This window comes from Centruroides vittatus, unplaced genomic scaffold, assembly GCF_030686945.1.
Source record: "Centruroides vittatus isolate TY-2023 unplaced genomic scaffold, ASM3068694v2 contig_747, whole genome shotgun sequence".
NCBI classification, from domain to species: Eukaryota; Metazoa; Arthropoda; class Arachnida; order Scorpiones; family Buthidae; genus Centruroides; species Centruroides vittatus.
In genome coordinates this window covers 865,021-889,494 of record NW_027122483.1, presented here as the reverse complement: position 1 = coordinate 889,494, position 24,474 = coordinate 865,021, and the positions used below count along the sequence as shown (strand labels likewise).

At 29.6% G+C, this 24,474-nt stretch overlaps 1 protein-coding gene across 1 annotated transcript in view; it reads right to left on the bottom strand.

The window, feature by feature from the left end:
* The window catches only part of LOC136981167 (dipeptidyl peptidase 9), a 60,855-nt gene that overhangs the window by 2,264 nt on the left and 34,117 nt on the right, over positions 1-24,474 (bottom strand). Inside the window, exons 3-16 of the mRNA XM_067277444.1 lie at positions 22,046-22,530; positions 21,797-21,971; positions 21,618-21,728; positions 21,413-21,532; positions 19,524-19,585; positions 18,226-18,326; positions 14,537-14,705; positions 13,523-13,688; positions 13,380-13,450; positions 12,679-12,749; positions 12,515-12,596; positions 3,243-3,378; positions 2,963-3,152; positions 2,754-2,865 (exon numbers count right to left, since the gene is read on the bottom strand). Coding sequence (XP_067133545.1) covers positions 2,754-2,865; positions 2,963-3,152; positions 3,243-3,378; positions 12,515-12,596; positions 12,679-12,749; positions 13,380-13,450; positions 13,523-13,688; positions 14,537-14,705; positions 18,226-18,326; positions 19,524-19,585; positions 21,413-21,532; positions 21,618-21,728; positions 21,797-21,971; positions 22,046-22,528 — 2,049 coding nt within the window. The 5' untranslated portion in view covers positions 22,529-22,530. The remainder of the gene's footprint in view (positions 1-2,753; positions 2,866-2,962; positions 3,153-3,242; positions 3,379-12,514; positions 12,597-12,678; positions 12,750-13,379; positions 13,451-13,522; positions 13,689-14,536; positions 14,706-18,225; positions 18,327-19,523; positions 19,586-21,412; positions 21,533-21,617; positions 21,729-21,796; positions 21,972-22,045; positions 22,531-24,474) is intronic.

The following is a 24,474-nucleotide window of genomic DNA, read 5'->3' as shown; positions in this document are numbered from 1 at the left end:
AAGTTCCAATTAAAGGTTCAATTAAAATCTTCACCCACTCAGAAGATAAAACAAAATTTAACTCATCTTAGTTTGCAAATATAAATAAGTGGTGTTGAGAACTGACAAAAAAGGAAAACCTCAACGATCTTTCCTAAACCATAATAATAATTTACCATCCTGATCGTGAGTGGGATTAGACCAGAATAAACCCACCATTTCAAAATTATTTTCATCAGAGTGGGGTTTAACATACCCTGAGCTCATACCCTTGTCTACATTATCAATTTAAATTTTCAAAACAGAACACTGAACTTCTTTTTACATAAACTTGATTTATGATATATTTTCCTTAAGATATATGATACTGCACCAAGATGGCCAGCAAAAAATATTGGGTGAGCACAGAGATGGAAATTATTTTAGTTGCCTGTAATTTTTTCATAAAACACAAAATTTAACAGTTTGGAGATATTTTAAGTTAATTTATGCCCACACTTGTACACTTCTGCATGTCCACTGCCACAACCGTAACCTGTCGGTAAATTTTCAAACTGTTTCATGCAATGCTGACTTGGGATGTAAAGGATTTCATTCCAAATTCTCTCTCTCAACTCCTCAAAGTTGGTTGGTTCATTGACATACATTTGCATCTTAAGTGCTTCTTATGATTTAAAATTTAGTGCGGTCGTGTTGGATGACCTTACCGACTATCAAAAGATGTGGAACGGATGCTAACTTTTACAGCACGAATGATCAAATTTTATAATTTATTGTACAAAACATATTTACATACTGTAGTTTGCAGATTTCCTAGTTCCAAACTAGGAAATCCACTCTCTGCTGGAATTGTTTTGGACTTGTGTTGAATGCTTCACAAACCCTTTCTACAGCTTTTGTTTGAAACTGTTCATGACCAGGGAGATGATACTGAAGGCAACAACTGTCATTGTAAAAAGGTAACGTCAATGATCATTTCTAGCAAATGTATGGCCTACAGTGATACTCAACTACACCTTTAACTTGTCCTGTGTTATTCCCGAGATATCTCATTTCAGCATTGGAACATTTTTGAAACTAGATGTCGCTAGTCGTTATAATTTTTATATTAAAACTAACTTTTAAAATATATTAATAAATGTAATAACCAAAAAAATTATATCTATTTTGTTTGTGCAAAATAAATAAATAATTTTGGATGATACAATAGCCACAATTATTCTTTTCAAAAACATGTAATTTTTTTAGGAGTAACATTGATGAAAATTGAACATGGCGTCACACGCAATGAAGAAAACTTTGAACATCAGATAGGTTAACATTCTCCTTAGGTTTGTACACAGGTGTTCGTCTTGAGACGAACACGCAAACCACAACATGTGTGTGTTGCCGATAGTGGAAATTGACCGATTGGCAATGAGAATCATTTCTTCCCATTTTGATCACATGATATTAGCACCATGTGGAGACAGCAGGTAACTTTAAGTGGGGTTTCATTTATTGTTTTTATAAATTGATTTTTATTCTCCATGTTAGAAAAATTATAAGTTGTAAAACTTCTACAGTGCAATACCAAATAATGGTAGGGTCCATGAGTGCATATAAGAAACTTTACAGTTAAGCTGTTCATATATTTCACTATCACCTATAATTGAATAATTATAAAGATATGGTAGCATTTCATAATTGAAAATAAGAGAATGCCATGATGTTCAGTATCAGGTTTCCAATTTGTTAAGTGGTGTCATAACATACTAAGCAGTGTCGTTAAACAAAACATGTATCACCCCCCCAGGGCTGTAACATTTAACTGTTTCATTAAAATTTTCATCCAATTCAGCAATGTTTTTCCTGTAAGCAGTTCTTGTTGGCATCTCTTCTGAAATTTCAAGAAAAAGTTCAAGGCAATTAAAATCACTTCCATCTTTCGTGTTCACTCAGTATGGTACTTAAATATAAATTTCTGTTAATGCTATGAAAGGCCGTAAGTATCAAACAAGGATCTATTGAATACTGTTTGGTTGAAAGTTCTTACAAGAATTTTATTGCAATCTTCAATATTTTGCAAATTTTGTAACTTTTAATAAATAAATAATTAATTAATTAATTTTTGTTCCTTAAAACAGAAGAAATTATTTTTCATACAATCTTGATATGTATTAATTGGAAATTAATTGTGAATGTATGTAAATGACAAGCTTACATATTTTTAACATCAATACAACATTTTTCAGTTGAAATTTATCAAATGTAACTGTTTTTTTTCCTGTTTTGTAAATGTATGTCTCTTTAATCCAAATTAAAAGTCTACCGAAATTTAGTTTTAATTCAGATTAAAGAGACATACATTTACAAATGTAACAATTTGCAAGTCTTGTATGAGTTATTATTGTTATTTTTATTACAAAGTATTTAATTTAAAATTTGAAGTGACTAATCAGGTTTTTAACTACAAAAAAGTCCAAAAGAAAAAATAAAGAGAGAGAATAAGTGATTTTTACAAATGAAAATAGCATCAAACATCACCAAGGTTTAACACTGCTTTTAATTTACATTGATTTGTTACAAATTTTAATAGAAAATAATCAATGAGAGATTTAAGATTTATTGCAGTCTTGATTTCAATATTGACTGCTTATGTTATTTTGCATTTAATGATGATGAAATAAAACATCATTTTGTTTTTATATAAAATAATTAAATTTAGAGAAATTTTAAATGTAAAATCATATTTTCTAAAATTATTTTGTAGTAATAAAATACGTATAACTTGCCATGCGCCCTTTTATGTGACTTTCGAAGATGATTCCCCGATTTCTCGAACCTCTGCAGTCGGCTGCTACCACTATGTATCCCTCTTGGGCTAACAGATGCTGTCTCAAATGCCTGATAAAGATAAGCTTGCACGATCATTTCAATTGCAAACAAGATAAAGCATTTACTTGTAAATTACCACCCGTTGATTTATAACTACAAATATTACCTCATGCCCTTATATGTATTAGTAACTAATTGTACCTCCGGACCACCATAGATAGTTAGAACGGTCGGATATTTCTTATTGCTCTGCATAAATGGCGGTTTGAATATCATACCGTATATCGTTTGACCCGACTTGAGCGAGTGACTGAAGAGTTCGGGCTGCAGATATTCAAATTCTGATAACGAAATCGCTACAAAAAGATAAGTGTAAAAAGATGAATATAATATCCAATGTAAACATAAATTTAAATGATCAAGTTTTAAATTACAATTATACTTACAAGGTGGTTCTAAGAGATAGCCTAGAGATTGGGCTGTTAGATTAAAGGGTTTTGACCCGTTCTGTACCAACCGATATACTTCTCCGAACGGACCATGATTTATATTACTCTGTATACTGACAAACAGGGAACAATCCTATAAAATGTAAATATATTGTATTTTAATAAATATTAAATTAAATGTAGTTTATATAGAAAGATATTTATGATGAGTAAATTTAATTTAAAAAACTTTCTTTCCACTACTTCAATCCTTAAATATCTGATGGATAATGCAACATTGTTAAATGAAATTTTCAATTGCGGTTTATCTCAAATTTGTAGCGAAATAAATAAATAAATATTCTTATTGTTCCACAATAGACTTAATTCATCAGCTTGCATCGGCCATGTGCAATTACACATGGAACATTGTTAATGTGTCAATGACTGAATGAAGTAATTTCTTTCATTGTTCAAATATGTTAGTCTATCACAATTCAATCTATTTTTAAGTATGAATGATAAATACAATACTCAATAATCATTATCTATGAAACAGTAATTTATATTAAATACATTATTATTATTCTAATAAAATTCAAAATTTTTTATATAATATATAGTTGCTTCATTTATTTACAATTTTAGCTTCAGTTTTAATAGATGTAAATACACTTTAATTCTATAAGTGAAAATTTATGATAAAATGCACTGGTGTAATTGCTTCCTATTTGGGGCGTCCATAAATTACATAAGGTATTTTGGGGTGAGTGGGGGGTCAAGGATTTCTTACTCAGGGGTAGGGGGTAATAGATCTCGTCTTACGTAATATTCTTATTTTTAAATTTTGATCTCGTTGAGTGGTAGAGTTTTGAATTTGGCTTCAATTTGGCAGTTTCTATTAAGAACGCTTGTAATAACGCATCTCCTGTGACATGATAAAATAATAATGCCAGCAGACTCACGCTCTACACATTTTTTATCACGGGAGAAAGGCCATGTGGTGGTTTTTCTCTTTTTTTTTTTAAATTAGAATAAGTGCATCACTTCTATGGGTATATAACAGTAAGAATACATAAAATCAGTATTCGGCTTTTAGTGAAAACTAGAAACAAGAAATTATAGACTGTTCTTCCATACTTTTTGAACATAATTGTAAAAAGCATCAAACAGTGGCTTCTGAACAAGGCCACATGAAACCCAGCATAAAGATGTCTAATTTCAGAATAAGTCTATCTTGATCATAAATTGGACAACGATAGATCATATGGTCGACGGTGTCTAGGTTTTCTGTAGAGCAAAAGCAAGAGGCAGTTTCTGCCTGGTTATACATCACCAGGTAGCTTTTAAAATTACCATGCTCAGTAAATATCAGGTCAGTCCATAAGTTCATGCGTATTTTTATCTACAAAAAAAGCAGCAAAAAATTTTAATTAAATTTTATTTCAATCTATAATGTATTCACCGTTATTTTGTACAATTTCTTGCCATCTTAATGGTAGCTTTTTAATCCCATCTTCGTAAAATGATTTTGGTTTTGAATCAAAATATTCAGAAATAGCCTTTTTTACATTGTTCTCATCCTCAAAAGTTTTCCCTTTTAAAAAATTCTGCAAACTGCAAAAAAGATGATAATCACTGGGAGCAATATCTGATGAATATGGTGGATGAGGTAAAATTTCCCAGTTGTAGCTTTCAAGTTTCTGTACAGTTATTTTTGCAGTGTGTGGTCTGGCATTGTTATGCTGCAAGAGAACCTGCTTTCTGTTCACTAACGATGGTCGATTTTTTTTTTTCAATTTTTCATTTAAACGCTCTAATTGCTCACAATACATTTGAGCTGTAATTGTTTGATTAGGTTCTAACAGCTCAAAGTGAATTACACCTGACATATCCCACCAAACAGACAAAAGAATTTTTTTTGGATGCAACCCACCTTTTGCAGTCGGTTTTTGGCTGCTTGTCGTGATCCATCCATTGTCTTTTTCTCGTAACATTATTATAGAGGATCCATTTTTCGTCTCCAGTAACCAGCTTACCAAGAAAAGGTTCTAAAGCAATACGGGATAAAAGAGACGTGCAAATGTTTACACGTTGTTGTCGGTTAGCTATTGACAGTTCGTGTGGTATCCATTTTCCTAGCTTTGAAACTTTTCCGATTTGTTGTAGGTGTCTATGAACGGTTCCATGGGATGAATTTAAACTTAAACGTTCCACAATTTCATAAACTGTTAGAGATGGTTCTGCTTCGACTAGTGCAGAGAGAGCATCATCATCAAAGTCAACGGGTCTTCCAGTACGAGCCTTATCCTCCACAATAAAATCATTGTTTCTAAATCTTTCAAACCACTTCTGCGCAGTCCTTGCACTAATTACAATTTGATTATGTACAGTATTTATTTTTTTGGCTGCATTTGTAGCATTCTCACCACTTAAAAATAAAAAGTATAAAACATGTCTTTTGTATTTGTTGGTTACTTCCATTTTAACAAAAATAGACAACTGAAATGTTCACAATTCTGAACAGTATAACACTTCAGTGTAAAAATTATCACATTAGACTGACATGTTTAACAGCAAAACAAGATTTTTCTCAAGGTCATAAAAATGTACATGGACTTATGGACTGACTTGATAGTTTAAGCAGTAGCAAACATTAAATCTCTAAGTGGTGATGAAGCACTACATTCAACACTAAAAAAATAAAGTCTTGTTATTCTACCAGTTTTACTGCTCAATTATTGTTAATTTCACTTTTGCATAGCATTTCATGAATATAATTTTTAAGGCTGCGACATGAGAGAGGGATGTGAGTGTAGTGCAAGCCAGTGTCCTCTGCGGCTGACTTATAGTCTATTTATCCTAACTTGGCAGCTACTGTAAACAAAGATTTTGTTGTATTAATCCGCCGGAGATTTTCATTGGTCAAATCACAATCGGAAGTGGCTAGACACGTGTTGACTAGTTGAGCCCCTTTCTCTGCACTTGTTAAAGTAGGTCAGAGTGGTCACAACAATTTAAAAATTACTGAGATAATACTTAGAAAACTTATTATAGCCTACTTTAATATTTTTACGTAGCCGTTTAAATTATTTCCATCGTTTAAATATAGTTTGTCAAAAATTATTAAATATATATTATTAAGACTTACACAAAACATATTTATAATTGTGTAGTTGAACATACTTCAGAATTTTTATCTACACAACAATTTTATTAAATAGATAAAACAAAACAAAACAAATTCTCTGGCAATCCTTAAAAATCATATTCCTATTTACATTCAAGTTTTCAATTTTTGTAATTCGACAACACACAGTTTGAAATAATGAAGGTATTGTAATGAATGGAAAACAAAACCAAGCCATTATAGTGCGCATGACTGGAAAAAGTTTATTTTTAGTGATTCAGAATGTGAAAATATTCATTAAAATAACAATTTAACAAATATGAAATAATTACATTTATAATCATTGCTAAGCGACTAGTATTTCATTAATGATTTTATAAATAACGAAAAACTATTTTCTGCGGACAAATGAGATGCAACGCAGTTTCTAATTGATGGATGTGGGTTTAAGCCAATAAACAAAGGGAGGTGTGTCTTAGTTTGTTTACAATAGCTGCCAAGTTAGGATAAAAAATAGACTATAGTGTCAAAGTCAGCTTTTTCATTTCCTAGTATGCCAGTATGGCCAGGAACAAATTAAAAGTTATCTTATTAACAAGATTTTTAATATGGTGCTGGATATATGTGATTTTATTGCTATTGCAATTGGGATCTAATAGAGCTTTTATGACAGACTGAGAATCACTGTAAATGTTGATAGACAAAATTTTGTTTGGTAGTAAAGTGGCCCACTGAACAGTTTGGTAGACAGCATCTTCTTCAGCTTGATAGATGGAGGTATGTGGGCTGTATCTGTACCTTCTAACATATTTTGGGCAAAATATGTCAGTTTGGAGGAAGATACAGATACTTGAGCCGACACGAAGGAGACTTTTGGACACATCTCTGTAGATATTAATGTCTGAATGGTTATCCATGGAGGAAACAGATGACACCAAATGTACCCTGGGGATAACCCTTGTTTACAGGGTGATGATCAGAGATAGGGTAATTGCAATGTGGTGGCATATGAACAGCTGTAGATAGGAGTACAGACAGTTGTTGAGCCTTGATATTTGTAGTTTTGATGTAGTAGCTTAAAACCTTTTTCTATACTACATAGTGGCAAAAGGAGCTCTGCTAGTATCAGAGAGGCATTAGTAGAAACAGTTCTGCAACACTTTGAAATTCTGATGGCAAACTGTCTTTGAAGACAAATTTACTTGCTACTAAATTTTTACCAGTTACATGACCCCAGCTAGAGGCCCTATAAAGTAGCATTGGTTGTATTGCTCCATTATGTAGAGTTTTACAAACTTGATGATTTAGTCCCCAGGTGTACCTAGCACATTTTAGCATCATGTAGTTTATTTTCTTGGCCTTAGCCAAGATGTAATCAATATGACAATGGAATGTGGTTTCTCTCTATTCTCTCGTTTTATTCCGTATGACGTTTCTGTTTACATATGCACCAGCTAGTCGATCTGTCAACGTTTTTTGTGTTCTTTTGTGAAAATTAAAATTAATATAAAAATGAATATTATGATGTTGATTAATGATGATGATAAAAATATTGTTAATAATTAAAAAATAAAGTTCTTAAAATAAATTGTTCATTCAAATTCATTCAATTTTTTTATTTTTAAATTTGTTCACTTAAAGTCTTTATAAATAACAGTAGATATTAATTAACCAGTTAATAATTATTTATTTTGTACCTAAGATTTTTAGGGTTTCATAAAAACATTTTTTTTGTTAAAATATTTCCATAAAATCATGCCTAAATATTATGTAAGACAAAAAAAGGGAAGGGGGGATCAAAAAATATTACGGTTAAGAAACCGTAATATTTTCTTTGATCCCCCTTTGGGGGTGGGTGGGGGTCTAGAATGGCCGAAGTCACCCTTATGTAATTTATGGATGGCCCTTTTCATCATAGGTTTTGATTTTTTTATCAAAATTAGGTAGTCCTTAAAAGGGCATTTTTTTGAAACAATTATGTTTTAACCTGGTCGATGATCCAATTTCTATTTGTCATTCGAAAGTGGCATAATGCCACTGCAGTCATACCAACTGTTGCTTTCACTGTCGTCATCATCTGCTGTGTTGATCAGTGTGGCTAAATGACCTTTTCTTGTAGTGCTGGCATTCCATATGTCCACATCTTTAATTGAATGGTGCACATAATTCCTCCAATTTTTGGCAGTCACTTGCAAAAGTGTAACTTATCAGTCTCTGGACATCCTGTAGTTTGAAAGATGTGTTTCCCTGGATATGTTACTTGACTCCCTACCATTTCTATTGGATTTAACTGATAATGGTCTGAAGGAAGACATAACGCTCAGCATCCATAAACTTTTTCCAACTCATCAACAACATTTTTCATGTTTCTCCCTCACTAACTGAAGAAGTTCAATCTTCAGCATGTCTGGGGTATGTAATACTTCCTTTTCATACAGTCACAACAAGATGTGATGTTTCTTCCAAGCTGCAGTTGGGGATTTTTTCAATTTTACACAATGGTATTTCACATTATCATGATAGCTGTTGGGCTCAAATTTCACTAGAACTGATTCAAACCATTTATGGGGTAATTTGTCATTCATTTCTTTTTGATAATTCAGCTGTGTTTTGGATTTAAAGATTAAGTTGGCTTTAACAAATCCACTGTCACTTCCAATGCAAGCCAAAATCAGCCATCTTTTTTCCACTAGAATTTTTTTGAATCTATTAAGTGGCCATCCATGTGTGTTTGCTTGGCTGATTTGATTGTACTGTCCGTTACACTCTCAATATAGTATGTAACCCAGGTATCATTAGTGAAGTAGATTTTCTGTTTAGAATTCCAGATGTTTCTTATTTCACAAAGATCCTTTATCTTTTGTCTCCACAACAATCCCTTTTATCTCATTTGCATAAACCGATAATTCAGATATTTTGTGGATCATGAATTCAATGAGTGCATCAAACCAAGATTCTAATTTAATGGATTGATAAATATTTTCAAAGTCCATTACCATTCCTATCTCCTCATTAGTTACAGTTAAACCCTACAATTTCCATATGACTTTGGTAGATCCTGGGCAACATACTGTCTTCTATTTCAGAGACAGGCAACTTTTTTCTATGTAATGGTCACATTTCACAACTTTAAGTAAATGAAATTTTAATGTTCATCAACTAAATAAAACAGTTCTACAAAATTTTAGTCAGGCATCTCCAGAAAACAGTGACACACCACCGTGATAAATTTGAAAATGTGCTCCGAAATCCATGCTGGAATTCTGAATGAACAGGATTATTGATGGCTGGATTTTGAATGTCAACCTGTACTTAAGTAGCTTCTGGAACTGATGTAGATGTAATATATTGGAAATATTTGGTTAAATATTAGTCACTGCTACTTTTAAATTAGTTTCGATGTGAGTCTGTTACCTGATTTCTTGTTTTAATTTTTACTAAATTCATTGCAGGAAAAACTATTCATATATATAAATTGTAGAAAATAACATTTAAATTTTTGCTGTATACTTCCTTAAGCTGGGAAATTGATGTATCTATTCATATTTTATGTGATGTGGGCTACAAAAAATATTAATGAGGGCCACAGGTTACCCATCCCTGCTCTAGTTAGCTGGATATGTATCTATGTAGTTGTTTTTAAAAAATATAAGTTGATACCTTGCATTTTTCTACTACTGGTCTAATTTTCTTGTGAGTTTTGGTAAAGGCAAAAATTCTTGGCATTTGGAGACTAGGGTTATGTGACCTGTTTTAGAATGTTGAGACAGAGGCTAACAGGGATTTTTTAAGTTTCGTAACTTTTCTGTTTATTCTCACAATAATTTTTTCACCTACTGTTTTACAATCTATTTTTTAAATATAATCTTCCATAGTTTTGTTATAGAATTGGTTTTTCATGATTACCAATTGTTTACTTTTAACTGCTCTTGTTAAGATCAAATTATTCTCCATTAGCCATTGTTCTGTTGTTCTTATGTTTATATTTTTGGTTTTTTTGTTCTATGCATCTCTTATTACTGAGTAAAAGTGGGTGAAGCAAAAATTTAAATGCAGTACACTCTCCGTCTCTTGCAATGGCCATAGAAAATATATATATATATAAATATAAGAGCAAAATTAATGACCAATGCCTAAATGCCAGGGAAGCAAACAAATTACCCTTGGCTAAAAATATATAAAAGAAATTAGAGTATAAAAACCCTTAGTTCTCACATGGCCCTGCAATCAACTTTATTTTTATTTTTGTTATATTTTTAAAAAAATTTTATCTAACATTTTTATGTAATATCTCTTTATTTTTGTTAATTGTATTTTGTTTATTATACATTTATTTTATTTGTTCAAATTTAAATGTAAATTTGAATATCTCAATATTCCATTTTTTGAATAATTTATTATTGAATGTAAAAACCTGAAGATGGCCTATGATAGTAGGTTGAATCAATATACAGTTCTTCTCAGCAAGCATTAGGTGATGAAATAAGATTGTTATATCTCTCTGTTGAATGCACTATTTTATGTACTTCAGATTAGTGAGTGTAATGTGAAGACAAAACAAAAATAATTTGTAATTGTAGCATGTCTTTCTTGACCACAGGAATGTAAACGCAGCTGACCTTACCCTCTGTATTTAAAACCATGTAAAATTGCTATTGAAACCAATTTTATAGGTTTTGAGATAGAAAAGAACCTGTATAGATTTGATTAAATGGCCAGAACAGTGAGTATAAACTTAGAACATTCACAAAAAGAAAAAAAGTATACAAAGCCTGTCCTTTTTACACACCTTAGGAAATAACAAGTCTCATGACAGAGTTGACCTTTCTTTAAATGTTTCTTGTCTGTCTTAATATGTAAAAATGTTACAATCTTCCTTTGAATGATTTTTTAATTGTGCTGTTGCCTAAGGGAAGATTGTAACATTTTACAAACCAAGGCAGATGAGAAGCCTCTAAAGAAATGTGAGATATCAGGCTTCAGATTTTAGAATTTTATTAAAATATTGAACATTTAACAATTTAATAGAAGAGAAATTTTAGAAAAAAAAAAATCAGCCAGGAAATAGTCTTCCTTTCACACAATGCTCTGTCCGGTGAAAGTTAGTCACCTCTCACAAAGAAAGAGAAGAAAAGATCTGATTGGTCGACAATCAAAGCTTTTCTGAACCTGCCATTTTGGGTAGTGATACGAGTCAACAACAGACAAAAAAACATATGGTCGAAATCATCCAACTCAGGTCATTGTCCTATTGTCATGGAAGACAGTTCCATCAAGAGTGAGACTCAACATCCACTTGCTTATTAACCAGGATTACAATGGACAGTTAATGAGAAAATGGAACTTTAAATTCATTGCTAGTGGAAATGATTCATCCCAACTTTGAAGGAACTTTTCATCATTGAAGACATCGTATAACTTAGAGGTATTTATCTATGCACGACCAATTGTAAACTCTCTCTCAAAAATCAGGTTCAGTTATTAAGACAGAAGTTAGAAATAGTATATTAAATAGGAATAGAGTATGTTTGATAAGAATAGGGAGATAGAAGATTTTTGTTAGAATTGTTAGAGATCTCAGAATTGTATTATTTTTCTTATATATTCTCGTTGTATAGTAATCCAAGTATAATCACAAATACATATAGTTATGATTAGAGTAAATATGGTGTTGAGTACTTCCTCCGAACCACCTCATCTCTCTAACTTTCCCTCCTCCATCTGCCCACATTCATCCTCATACGTGACAGCTTGTGTACGAGTTGTGAATCGCATGGGAAAAATGTAAATCAAGAGTTTCTGTATTTGCATTAAAATACAGTGGTGCCAGAAGCCTGATAAGTGCTTCGAGCATTTCACAGAAAGATCAATTCTGCCATGAGACTGATTTCCTAAGGTGTGAAGAAAAGACAAGATGTGAAGACACTTTTCATATCTTTTTTGTGAAAGTTATGTAAATAAATTATTTTTGTGTTTATCTTAAAATTACATAATTTTTCCTTTACAAAAAGTTATTTTATTCTTATGAAAGTATGTTTTATATTATAATTGCCATGAAGGAAGAGAATACTCAAACTATATAAAATCAAAATGTAATATATATACTATATTTCAATTTTGTGTGTACATGTAAAAATACCATAAAAACAATTGCCCTTACCTTATTCATCGCTACGACATGAGAAAATCCAGGAACTGTCAAGCAAGTTATATTCCTTGGATAATCTAAAGAAACTACATATCTGAAAAAAATTTAGTACATTAAAAATTTATTAAATAATTATTTTATAAAGAAAAGGATTAAAAAAATTAATTAATGCTTACAAATGTCTTTCTAAAGGAGTGTCTTTCAGACCAATGAAGAACACTAATCTCTTTTCTTCTTGAACCCAAACCTTATTTAAAATAGTTTTAATTATTTTAGTATTCAAGCATCTTTCTAGTTTATAAATTTTAGATATTGTTTAATGAATTTCATCAATTTTTGTTTAATACAAACAATATCTATAAATGATAAGATATAAGATGGTAACTACTACATTTAAATTTATTATATTAAAAAAATTTTGAATACACCTAGGCCTGTGTAAAATGTCTTCAGAATAGTTACTAAACTTAAAAATTCAAATGTGCTAGAATACTTAGCCTAATATCCAATTCTAATTGGTAATTTAATTATTTAAATCAGTCCAACAGCTACTAATCAGTCATCTTATGCAGTCGACATACCAGAAATAATAGATAATATAGAGAAATATGTAGTAAGATACAGAAAAATATGTTGCATAATTTTAGAAATTGAGAGGGAAGTCAAATATCTAATTTTGACTTTCTTACATACCAACAAGAAAAACATGCTTACTATTTTAATTTTCTGAACCAAATCAACCACAAAATTAATCACTTTATAATAAAATCATACAGAAATTACCTTTACAACTATACCAAAAATAATGTACACAAGCCCAAAGTTACATAATTCAGGGACTAACTTTAACAATTAAAAACAAATAATGATAACTTACATCTTTGTCAGAGACTTCCCATTCTCCTTCAGTTAAAGTAATTTTCTTTTGAACTCTGTTACTAGAAAAAGCTGTAAGAAGAAAATTAGCACTTCAGACCATGGAGAAAATAAATAAATTGTAAAATTTTGCCAAGAGCTTACTTTCTGGTTTTTCAAATGTGTTATTAACGATATAATCAGAAAAGTTTTCCATTAACAGGCTCACAGTTATTAAATATAAATGTCGAAAGCCACTTTCCTCACTTGCCCATAAGAATGTAAGCTCATCTTCTGGTTCTTGTGTGAAAAAATGAAGCACATCATGTACCTGTAAACATGCGAAAGAAAATATTGTAATTAAAAAATATTTGTTAATCAATCTTACTAAGAAAAATTGTTCTGTTCGTGTTAATAAAGTATTAAATTTAACTTTTTAAATAGCAAACAATAAATTAAAGAAAAAAAAAAAATATATATATATATATATATTTGATATTAAACATTCCATGTTCTATTTCTAGTCTTCAATAAACTAAACCTTAATAAATCCAGCTAATAAATTTATTGAAATAACATCATTTTCAATCAGATTTTACTGATCTTCAGTTACAAGTTTCTCAAATTCTTTAGAATGTGTAATTACAAATTCAAAATAATGAAGTCGTGAATACAAAAATTTTAAGAATTAATAATTAAAATGTAATAATTAATAAACACAGAAAATTAAACTTTGTAAGATGTAATTCTTAATTAAACATTCATAAATTATATTTTGTAAATTGCCCTCCAGACATTGGATAAGTTTTCTGCATCCCAATGATTGATGCAGTGTGACATTTTATGTGCTTTATATAGCTCTAATTTTTATAGTAACCCAATGTTGTGTAAGTTAGAAGTGGGCCTAATGATTTTGGCTTGATCCCATTGAACATGCATGTCATTATTCTGTGAATAAGCTACCAGCACTGTGTTACTTCAAGCAAAAACACTATCAGCACTGACTTTGAGGGATTCCTTGAAGTCAGTGCTGATAGAGTATTTTTTGCTCAAAGACTAGTTTTTGAATTTTTAATGTTTAGAATTATAGTTACACAATTAATTTTATAAGAAAATAACCGATTCCATGCTTAACTTAATTTTTGTATTTTAAATAATAATAATAATTTTTTTTCTTACATTAATCCAAACTTTTGATGTTTCTTCATAAATCACTTGCATGGCAGGATGACTAGTGACATGATTAGTTGATACATCTACCATATGGTCTGGAGGTACAAAGTATGAAAGAGGTATTAAAATTAACTGAAGATGGCTTTGTTGTCGTTCCAAAACTTGAGTCCATACACTACAAAATAAACGAATAATTTGGCTATTAAAAATTAAGTATATGATCAGACTGCATGCAAAATTTGTTACTTAAGCAAAAAACATCTAATTAAACAACAAATTAAAGAAGCCAAACAAACTACTGAATTATTGGGCTATAATATGGTTTTGTAATTAATTAAATATTAAATAATTTGTCTAGAGGTAGGCAGTTAAGCTGCCATCTCATGCTAGATTTAATACTTATAATACATTTAATTTAATTTAGAATTTTCTAACCATATTATAGCCTGATAATTTGGCAGTTTGTTTGGCTATAACTATAAATCAGGTTTTTGAGATGATGTAGATGTAAAGAATATACATTTCACCTATCATTCACAAATATGTTTTAAAGATATAATATCTACAAGTTGTACATTTTAATTTTAATTATAATGGTCGCTGCAAATTAAATAATAATTAGATGGGTAATTTGGAATGTGTTTTCAGTCTCAATTTACCTCTTTACATTCTTCTGGGACTGCATAACATAACTAAACACCTACTCAAAAACCTTTAAATATTTAAAGGTTTCTGAGTAGATGTTTAGTTACCTCTTTACATTATGTATAATTGCAATATTCTATTTTCACTACAAAATTTCATTGATAGTTTCTACATTATTTAATTTCCAAAGAAAAAAAAAATTCATCAGCATAATAATGACTAAAAATATTAAACTGATAAATTTTGATTATATTTCTAAATCCAAGCAGTGTAAAAGAATTATTTATGAATTATCTATGATGTTTATTAGTGAAAATAGCAGTAATTATGTGTGAAAAATATATTATCTATTAAGGTCTGATTCATTTTTATTTATTAATAATTTTTAAGAAAATTAATTAATATTAACATTTTTATTTTCATAAACAGAGCATTAATTAAAAAAACAGAAATATACATTAAACTACTTTTGTTGGACTGCAATTCAAATTGCAGACCTATACATTCCCATTGTCATATTTCTGTCCATCCTTCATTAATCTTGAGAATGGAGTTAGAAATGAAAATCAAGATCATATACGGAAAACTTAGGAGTCGGAGACTGCAATTAACTATATACGAACTTCTGATCTAGACATAAATTCATATGACTTTTCAAAATTAAAATATGATTAGAAATTTCAGCCCAGCATTGCAATTAGTCACAATAATATATAATTAATTGTTTTATTAAAATTTCATTAAATTCAATAATATAATTAACAGATTATACAAATCATAAATCTGGTAAAAATGTATTTGATTTGACTACCAAAAATTCTAGAATTTGTAAATTTCCCAAATTTTTCAAAACAATTTCAAAAAAGTACATATTTCTTATCACGTGTAACCCAGTGTAACTTAAAATACAAATGTTATCATTGCAGATAACAATTGTGGCATGTTTAATACTGATTAAATTTTGTGATAACACAATCATAACTGAATCACAAGAACGTATGTTTAAAAATAAGTGCCTATATTTCAGATCAGATTATTTCTGATTTAGATTAAAAGAAATTATATAAAAGACGAGATTAACGAATTAATAATTCATTTCAACAAATAATCTTTATAAACAACACTTTTCATAAACCGAAACAAAAAATTTATTTAATGTTTTCATAAAGGATTGAAAAATGCCTTAAACTATTCTAACAAAAATAAAAAAGCAATGTATCCAATCAATTCTCTACTTAAGAAATTAGTTATCATACCAATAATAGTTTATTCACTTCAACTTTGTTCTATTTGATAGATTTTTTGAAGAGGAAGTTTCCACAATAGAGAGATTAATCACAAATCGTTGTATGAAATTAAAACATTTTAGCTATAATTATGTTTTATAACATTTAATGTTCTCATAAAATATATAATTATTTTTGTTAAAATAACTTATTAAAAGTAAGTGAAGATTTTAAATAAAATTTTTAACTATGAATTCACATTAACCACTATTGTAATATATAAGCTGTATTAAAAAGGGATTTCTGTCCTTAGGAGCCAACAAACTAAAGTTCCTGAATATAATATTTTAAAACCAATAATCCAGAAATAAAAATTGAACTTCAATGGTCATCTTCAGGTTACGTAATAGAAGATCGAACATAGAACGTAAGATATAAATTTAAAATCAGTAAGAGCAACAAACACTCCTGGGGAGATGGATTCTATATATGGAAGAAGAATAAATTCAGAGTGAATGATAGCTTCATACGTGAATGTACAACATCCAAGCTGGATTTCCTTCTGAGCTGTCATTCATTCCAAATTTATCCTGCTTTCATATATAAAATCCACCTCTCTAAGGAGTGTTTGTCACTACTACCAATTTAAAATTTATATCTTGTGTTCTATGTTTGATCTTCTATTATGTAACCTGACAATGCCATTGAAAATTATTCTTTTTAAATTATATTTGCATCCAGCTTATTTTGGTGTTTATTAAAGTTAATGAAAGTGGAAAAAGGCAATTTTTTTTTTAAATTTTGATAAAATCTCAAATAGAGATTTCAGAGAAAAGATGCTTATTCAACAGACTGGTTTCTTTGAAATTGTATATGTGTATATATATGTATATTCTATATTGTAGATGGAACTGCTATAAGTAAAGAATTAATTACAGGAAATCCTCATTAGTTCAAAATTCAGGGAATAAAATATTTACAACTTTGAATTATCCAAGATTTACATATTTCTGTATATGCCAAGTGCCATGTAACTGATGTAATTTATTAGGCAAAAGAAATAAGGCTATGTATACAGAATGCTATTGTCAATAATAATAATAAATAACAGGTAAACAGCAAGTATCCAGTGAGAACTCACAGGTTGCCAGATAGGTTTTTATAAAAAGTAAACCAGAATTTCTCAAAATGTAGCTCAAATTATTTTTAAAGTGGCCCAAAAAGTAGTAGCCTAGAGCCCAACAAATATCTCAATCTTGCAATCCCAAAAACAAGCTGTATTTTATGATAAGACAAAAAAAAGGGTGTTCCGTGGGTAAGATGACACTAGGAAATGTGTTACCATAAAAGCAGAGCCATATTGACCAGATTAGTTGTTTTTGGTCTATTGTTCTCTTAAAATATGGAGGCGCTTCAATCTAAATGAATGAGTTAACATAAGCATATTACAGTTTGAATGGGATTTTCCGTTGGAATTTCAAAGTAGCTGTATTTTGAACTAACTGAATTCCTTAACAAGTAAATCTGTATATCCCCAGCCAGGACAGAAGTACAGTTACAAACTAATAGGATTTCAAACTATCTGAGTTCAAATTAAAGAGGATTTCCTGTAACTGATAGTATTAATTAGTTCTTTATTTACAGCATAATAGAAATAATTAATAAAAGTAGATAATCAAATAATTATATAATATTAAAAACACATGTGCATTAATATTTTGCATAAAGTATCAATTTATAAATATTAATCAAATTCAACTTAGTGCTTAAATTTTATATTAATAAAAAAAAATTTATATATATATATTCAAAATTATATCATACTATTTTCCATCTTGTGTCCATCCAGCTCTAACAATGTATTCTATACTTGGATTAAGATAATATAATGGCTGAACTAATTGTAGATAAACTATGTTTTCTATCTGTAAATAAATGAAAAAATATATTTAAAACAAATGCATATTTAATTCACATAGACATGTTACAAAACTTTGAAGTATTTCACACACAAAATCTAAAAGCAATGAAAAAATATAACTATCATTTCATGTCTACAATTATTCTACTAAAAGGATTCTTCTTTGAATGTGTATTCAATACTCAGATATTAATTTGATGTAAAGTGTGTGATTTAAGCAGAATAAATTATTATAATACATGTATCAGGTATAATTCGTGGGTGCTTGACAAATAGTTTTTTATATCACAGAAATTTGGTTCTGTGGACAATCTTAAATTTTGACAATAAACGAATGTTCAAACATTTAGTTCTTATTAAATTTTACTTACCTCTAAGAAAATAACGGTATAAGGTATTAAAAGTAAAAAATATATTATATAAAGAGATTAACAAATATCAAATGTACAGTACTTATAGTTTCATATAAGTTCCAGAGAGAACATGGAGGTATTAAAATGGATTTCAATTATTTAACCAGAACAACAATTGAATGATTTAGTTTCAAATTATTCTAATGAAACAGAAAAATTAATTTACAAAAAGAATTCCTACCTTTAGACCCATTACGCAAAATTTAATATACCTAGGTTTTGATAGAAGAAGCTTTCAAAATTTGAAAAGCTTCCTTTAAGCATCAAACTATTTCCTGATTGCAAAAGTTTCTTTTATAACCTTTTAAGAACACAAATAAATAAATAAATAAAACTGTTTCTTATGTGTTAAAGCTTCTTAAACTCTTTAATGTAGTTTCTACGTCAGTGGGTTTGTTCTTATTCAAACTATTAACTTTTGTTTGCTTTCATTTTGATTGTCATTTTCTTCATTAAATCAGTTCTAGCATTTTATTTTCCAATTCAAGACCTAACACAGTTTGATTAGTACTCATAAAATTTTGAATTATTATTAGTTCCACAAATGCATTGCTTTTAGAGAATTATTAATACTAACAAATATAGTTAAAAAACAGGAAATATCATTTACTTGTTATTTTTTTCAGAAACTATCATTTATACTGAAAATTTCTAGACCAATTTTTTGTTAAAATTGTAAAAATAAATTAATTTATATTTAAGGATCGAGAGAGAAAACTTAATACGGAATTGGCTACATTGATATTTAAATAATATTTAAATTACATATTTAGAAATGAAATACTTACTTGACCAGATGCAGATAAGCTAAATTGAACCATTTTCAATGATGATTGAGCATTGGAAGTTCCTATGAAATGAAATTACTTGATAAAATCACTGCAAAATGTTTTAGTAGTATATTAGGTCCTTGATTAAAAGGACCACAATTTAAAAAAAAAAACAAAACATGTCTGTCCTAAAGAAACAATTTGAAAAGTTTTTATTCATAGTTCCATATTTCCATAGATTCCATTATTCATAGTGCCCATAGTTAGAGGATGGGCAAATGAGTTAATAAGTATAAATTACTCAATGTACTTTAAGTTATTACTTTATTCATACTTATATATTATATTAATACTTTAATATATATATATATCCTGTACATTGTAAGTTTGTTATTAATGAATGAAACTAACTTCTACATATAACTAGATTGATATCTGTAACCACATACACAAATCCAAATTGTTATAACCCTATTTTATAATTTAATGTAAATTCAACAATTGTTTTTGATCTGATACAAGTTCTACTTCAGGTCAACAATGCTTTTAATTGGAATGAATAGAACAAATTTCAAATTTTTTAAGTAAAATACAGATACAAAATTAAAATGTATACCAATATCAGAAATATTAATAATCATGTATAAATATACCATAAAAATAATATTAACTAATGTACGTTGATATTGTCCAGTTTTACATAGAACATTGCCATGCATCTGAGATGCTTTTTCCATCTTTAAGCTAATGCAACTGCCCATCAGGTCAGCTTTGTGGATTTCTAAAGCTTCTAGAGCCATAGTGTGGTAATTTTGCATGTCCATCTCTGTAGAATAAATGGACAAGGTAGTACTATTTTTTGTTCATTATATTATAACATTGTTCTTGTAACCTTTTGCGTATGGAGTGCTTGATAGACTCAATGTACACCAGGACCAATGTACTTTTGTATAGCCCTGGAGCCCTACATTTGTCAGCCTTATCTCTTCCATTGTGTAGAAACTTACATAGTGTGAGAATTCACTTGTAGGCTAACTTATACAAGGAAATAGCTGACAATATGGGTACCAAGTTAGCCTACAAGTGAATTCTCACACTAGATAAGTTGCAAAACAATGGAAAAGACAAGGCTGATGAATGGCTGATGAACCCAACATACACCAGTGGTGTATGTTGGGTTCACCAAGTGCTCCATATACAAAAGGTTACAACAACAACATTACAATATAATGAACAAAAAAAACTACTCTGTCCATTCCATTTATGTCACAGAGACCAGCATGCAAGCCAAACTCCAAAATGCCATGCTAATCAAACAATACTGGCAAACCAACCACACTACAGCTCTAGAAGCTTTAGAAATCTACAAAGCTGACAGGAGGGGCAGTTGCATTAGCTTTAAAGATGAAAAAAGCATCTCATATGCTTGGCAATGTTCTATTTAAAACTGAATAATATCAACATACATTCATTATTATTACTTTTGTAGTATATTTATATATAATTATTTATGTTGGTATCTATTTAAATTTTGTACACATTATTTAATGCATTGTACTTTGGTAAGCTAATCTTTATTCAATTTTTAATTTTGTATTCCAAAAATTTGAAATTTTTTCAATGCATTCCAATTTAGAATACTGTTGACCTGAAGCAGATCTTCTGTAAAATCAACTTTACATTAAATTATTTACTGGGATAATCAAGGTTTTGATTTTTGTACATGTTTGTTAATAATATATGTTTTTAAAAGACATCTAATTTAACATCTAAGAATACACTCCTCCCCTAATTAGTCCATTAAATCAAGAACTTACTGTAGGATATTTTAACATTTAATAAAATAAATATAATTAACAAAGCTTGAGAATTCATTCGAAAATGGAAAAATATGATATTCATTTTACCAGCTCTAGGAAATCTGAATTCCTCCACATCATGTTCATCACAGTAAGAAGGAAGGTGTAAGATTTCTACATCACTTTCATCAACTTCTTCATATAAAATGCGATAAATATTTTTTTCATCTAAATCAAAAATATTATTATAAAATAAACAAATGAAATCCAAAAATATGCTTTTAAAAATCAAGTTCAGTATGATGATAATTACTTGGATAATGAACAGGCTGCCACCAGTATCCACTATACCGATTAAACTCTTCTTGGATGACATAAGAAGGAATACCAGCACTAATGGGATCAGTAGATAAACTGTTTGATCCTAAAATAAATCAATAATTAATATATTTGACGAGAAAGTTTTAACAGATAACAATGTCTTATTTTTACCTTTTCTTGCATATGTTAATCTAACTTCAGTCAATGTTTTTATATGATACAACCAAAGGTCACTGTTATAAATATAAGCTACCAAGTCTGGATTTTGAGGACACATGTGATGATTAAGTCTTGCTCCCGATACATTGCTTCGAAGTTCTTGAGGAAAATATGGGGGAGACTTGCACTGAAATTTTGTTTTTTGTTTTAAATATATATTTAAATTTTAGTATATTATATGTATAAAATTTAAATAAATACCTGAGTGTTGTTATCATCACAATAAAATATCGAACCACATGCAGGGAATATAAATCTACCGATTCCGTTATGTAGATCATAAGCAGTTATTCCCCACATGACGAGTCTCTTTCTTTCCCATTGGAGCTGCTCTTCTCGTGAAAACTGGCCTAACGGATGCAATACTTGAAAAGTTGATTCAAGCAATGGCTGCCAAGAAAAACTAGTATTTTCTTGAGTGGAAGAATTATGCATAGGTATATCAGCGTAGAGTAATGTCGTCTCCCGACCACCAGAGAGAGTACCAAGAAAATAAATGCGCGTTATCACCTGGCCATTTTCATTTTCGATGAGTCTGAAGGATAACGCACTGGGTATTTTAGCCGATATGCTGGAAAAATGGCGTCTCATGTTACGAACAACCTGGCGCAATTCATGCCATGATTTCTGTTTTCTCAGAGTGTTATTTTTCTGTTTGTCCTCCCCATTACCTTCTTGGTCCATATCTGAAAAATAATTTACAACACAATAATATAATAAGAACCATTTATAAAAATAAATCTATATATTTTATGCATATCTATAAATATACTTAGAAACTATAAATAGATTTCTGTTGAATTTTAGTATGTCTTCCACAGTTAAAAGCTAATATTTGCTTGATCAATATAGTCAAGGTCATGTCAACAATGATTAAATACCATATCTGTACAGTACAGCAATAATGCAAATGTACCGAACATATCACAAACTCAATTCCACATAGTATAGTTAATGGATCTGAAATAATTATAGATACTGTCTCTATATCTAGTTTTAACTTAATGTCATAATTATTATTCATGTATTAAATTATCCACTGTGAGGCTATGTACAGTACATAAAAGAACCATTCATAATAACTTCTGTTAAATCATTCACGTTTCCATAAAGCCAACATTTTAGAAACGTGAGGAATGAAGAAATAATTTTTAGCATTCATTTTATTTTTCATACAAATACAATTTTTATCTGTTATCTATGTTATATCCCTTAACCCAAACTTACATATCCTGTCAAAAAGTAACTATATCTAAATATAAAATAATAACTATTTAGCTTTAATACAGAGTTTAATTTATGTTCCAAAAATACAATTTTAACTACAGTGACATTCTGTTAACCTGGCATCGCCGAGAACAACATGGTGCTGAATTATTGGATATGCTGCCTGAAAGTTTTCTCAGTTTTTTCGATCCCAAGGACACCAATTTACATATCTACACTTGTAAAACTGTACATATCTGCCTTTTTACGATTGTTTAACATCAATTTTCCAGGCTATTCCTAAGCTTGGCTGGCTTGAAACAAGAATGCTCTATTCTTACTTTGTTTTGTACACTTTTATAGGGTATAAATACAGATGCACTCTAATTATCAAAGTATATGAACAGAAATGTACTGTAACTGTTTTTACGATAATTATTGATTCCAAGTGTAGTAAATATTTCTTCTCATATCATACCCGTGCACTAATGTCTTTGGAAAGGCACGTAGAAAAAAATCATGCACAAACTAGCTGGTTTTTACATAGCATGTAAAAAGAGAACTCGCATCCCTTTCCAAGAACTACATATTTTAAGCGCTTTTACATGAAAATCTTAAATCTGGACCTACCTAGTGCATCAATAAACCAAACGACAAGCATTTCATACAGTCATAACAGATAATTTATAGTAGTTGTGAAAGTGGAGAATAAATCCTTGGAATTACATGGCACCTGAGACATTGCAGCACACATTTTTCAACATTTCTTATATTTAAAATTTTGGAAAAAAATTGAAAAAATTTCCACTTTTTGAACTTTTCAACCCAGATGATATGCAATTGACACACTGTTTTTGATACACAAATACTAGTCAAGAAAAAAATAAGATGCCACACGACTGTTTCCATTGCAGGAAAACATGTTCATGTTCTAAACTGTCTCTTTGAACGAGTGTAATGTGACACAATAGCAATTTAAAATAAATTTATTATTACAAAAGTACCATTCCTTACATTCTTTGCTATTTCTTTGTCGCTGCACAAAAAAATCAGAGTTTTATTAATAATTCATTTTAAATGGGAGCATTGCATTGCATGCAACAATATGACAGAGTGAGCAGTGCATTGTTGCATGGCAAAAATTAAAAAATTAATTTTGATAATGAAGACTTAAAACTAAAATTTTTATTTATTTCATAACAGTGTCATTGAGGCATAATGAAAAATGCATTTATTTTTTCATTATGCCTTAATAACACTGTTATGAATACTGTTTTGATAAAATCCCCATATCTTTGTGAGTTATAAATGTAATAATTTATGCAGCTGACACTGTATGGACACTTGCCAAGTTTTAGGTGATCCATGCATTACTTCTTTGATCATTTCATTTCTCACACAGAAAGCATTCCAGGTTAAACAAT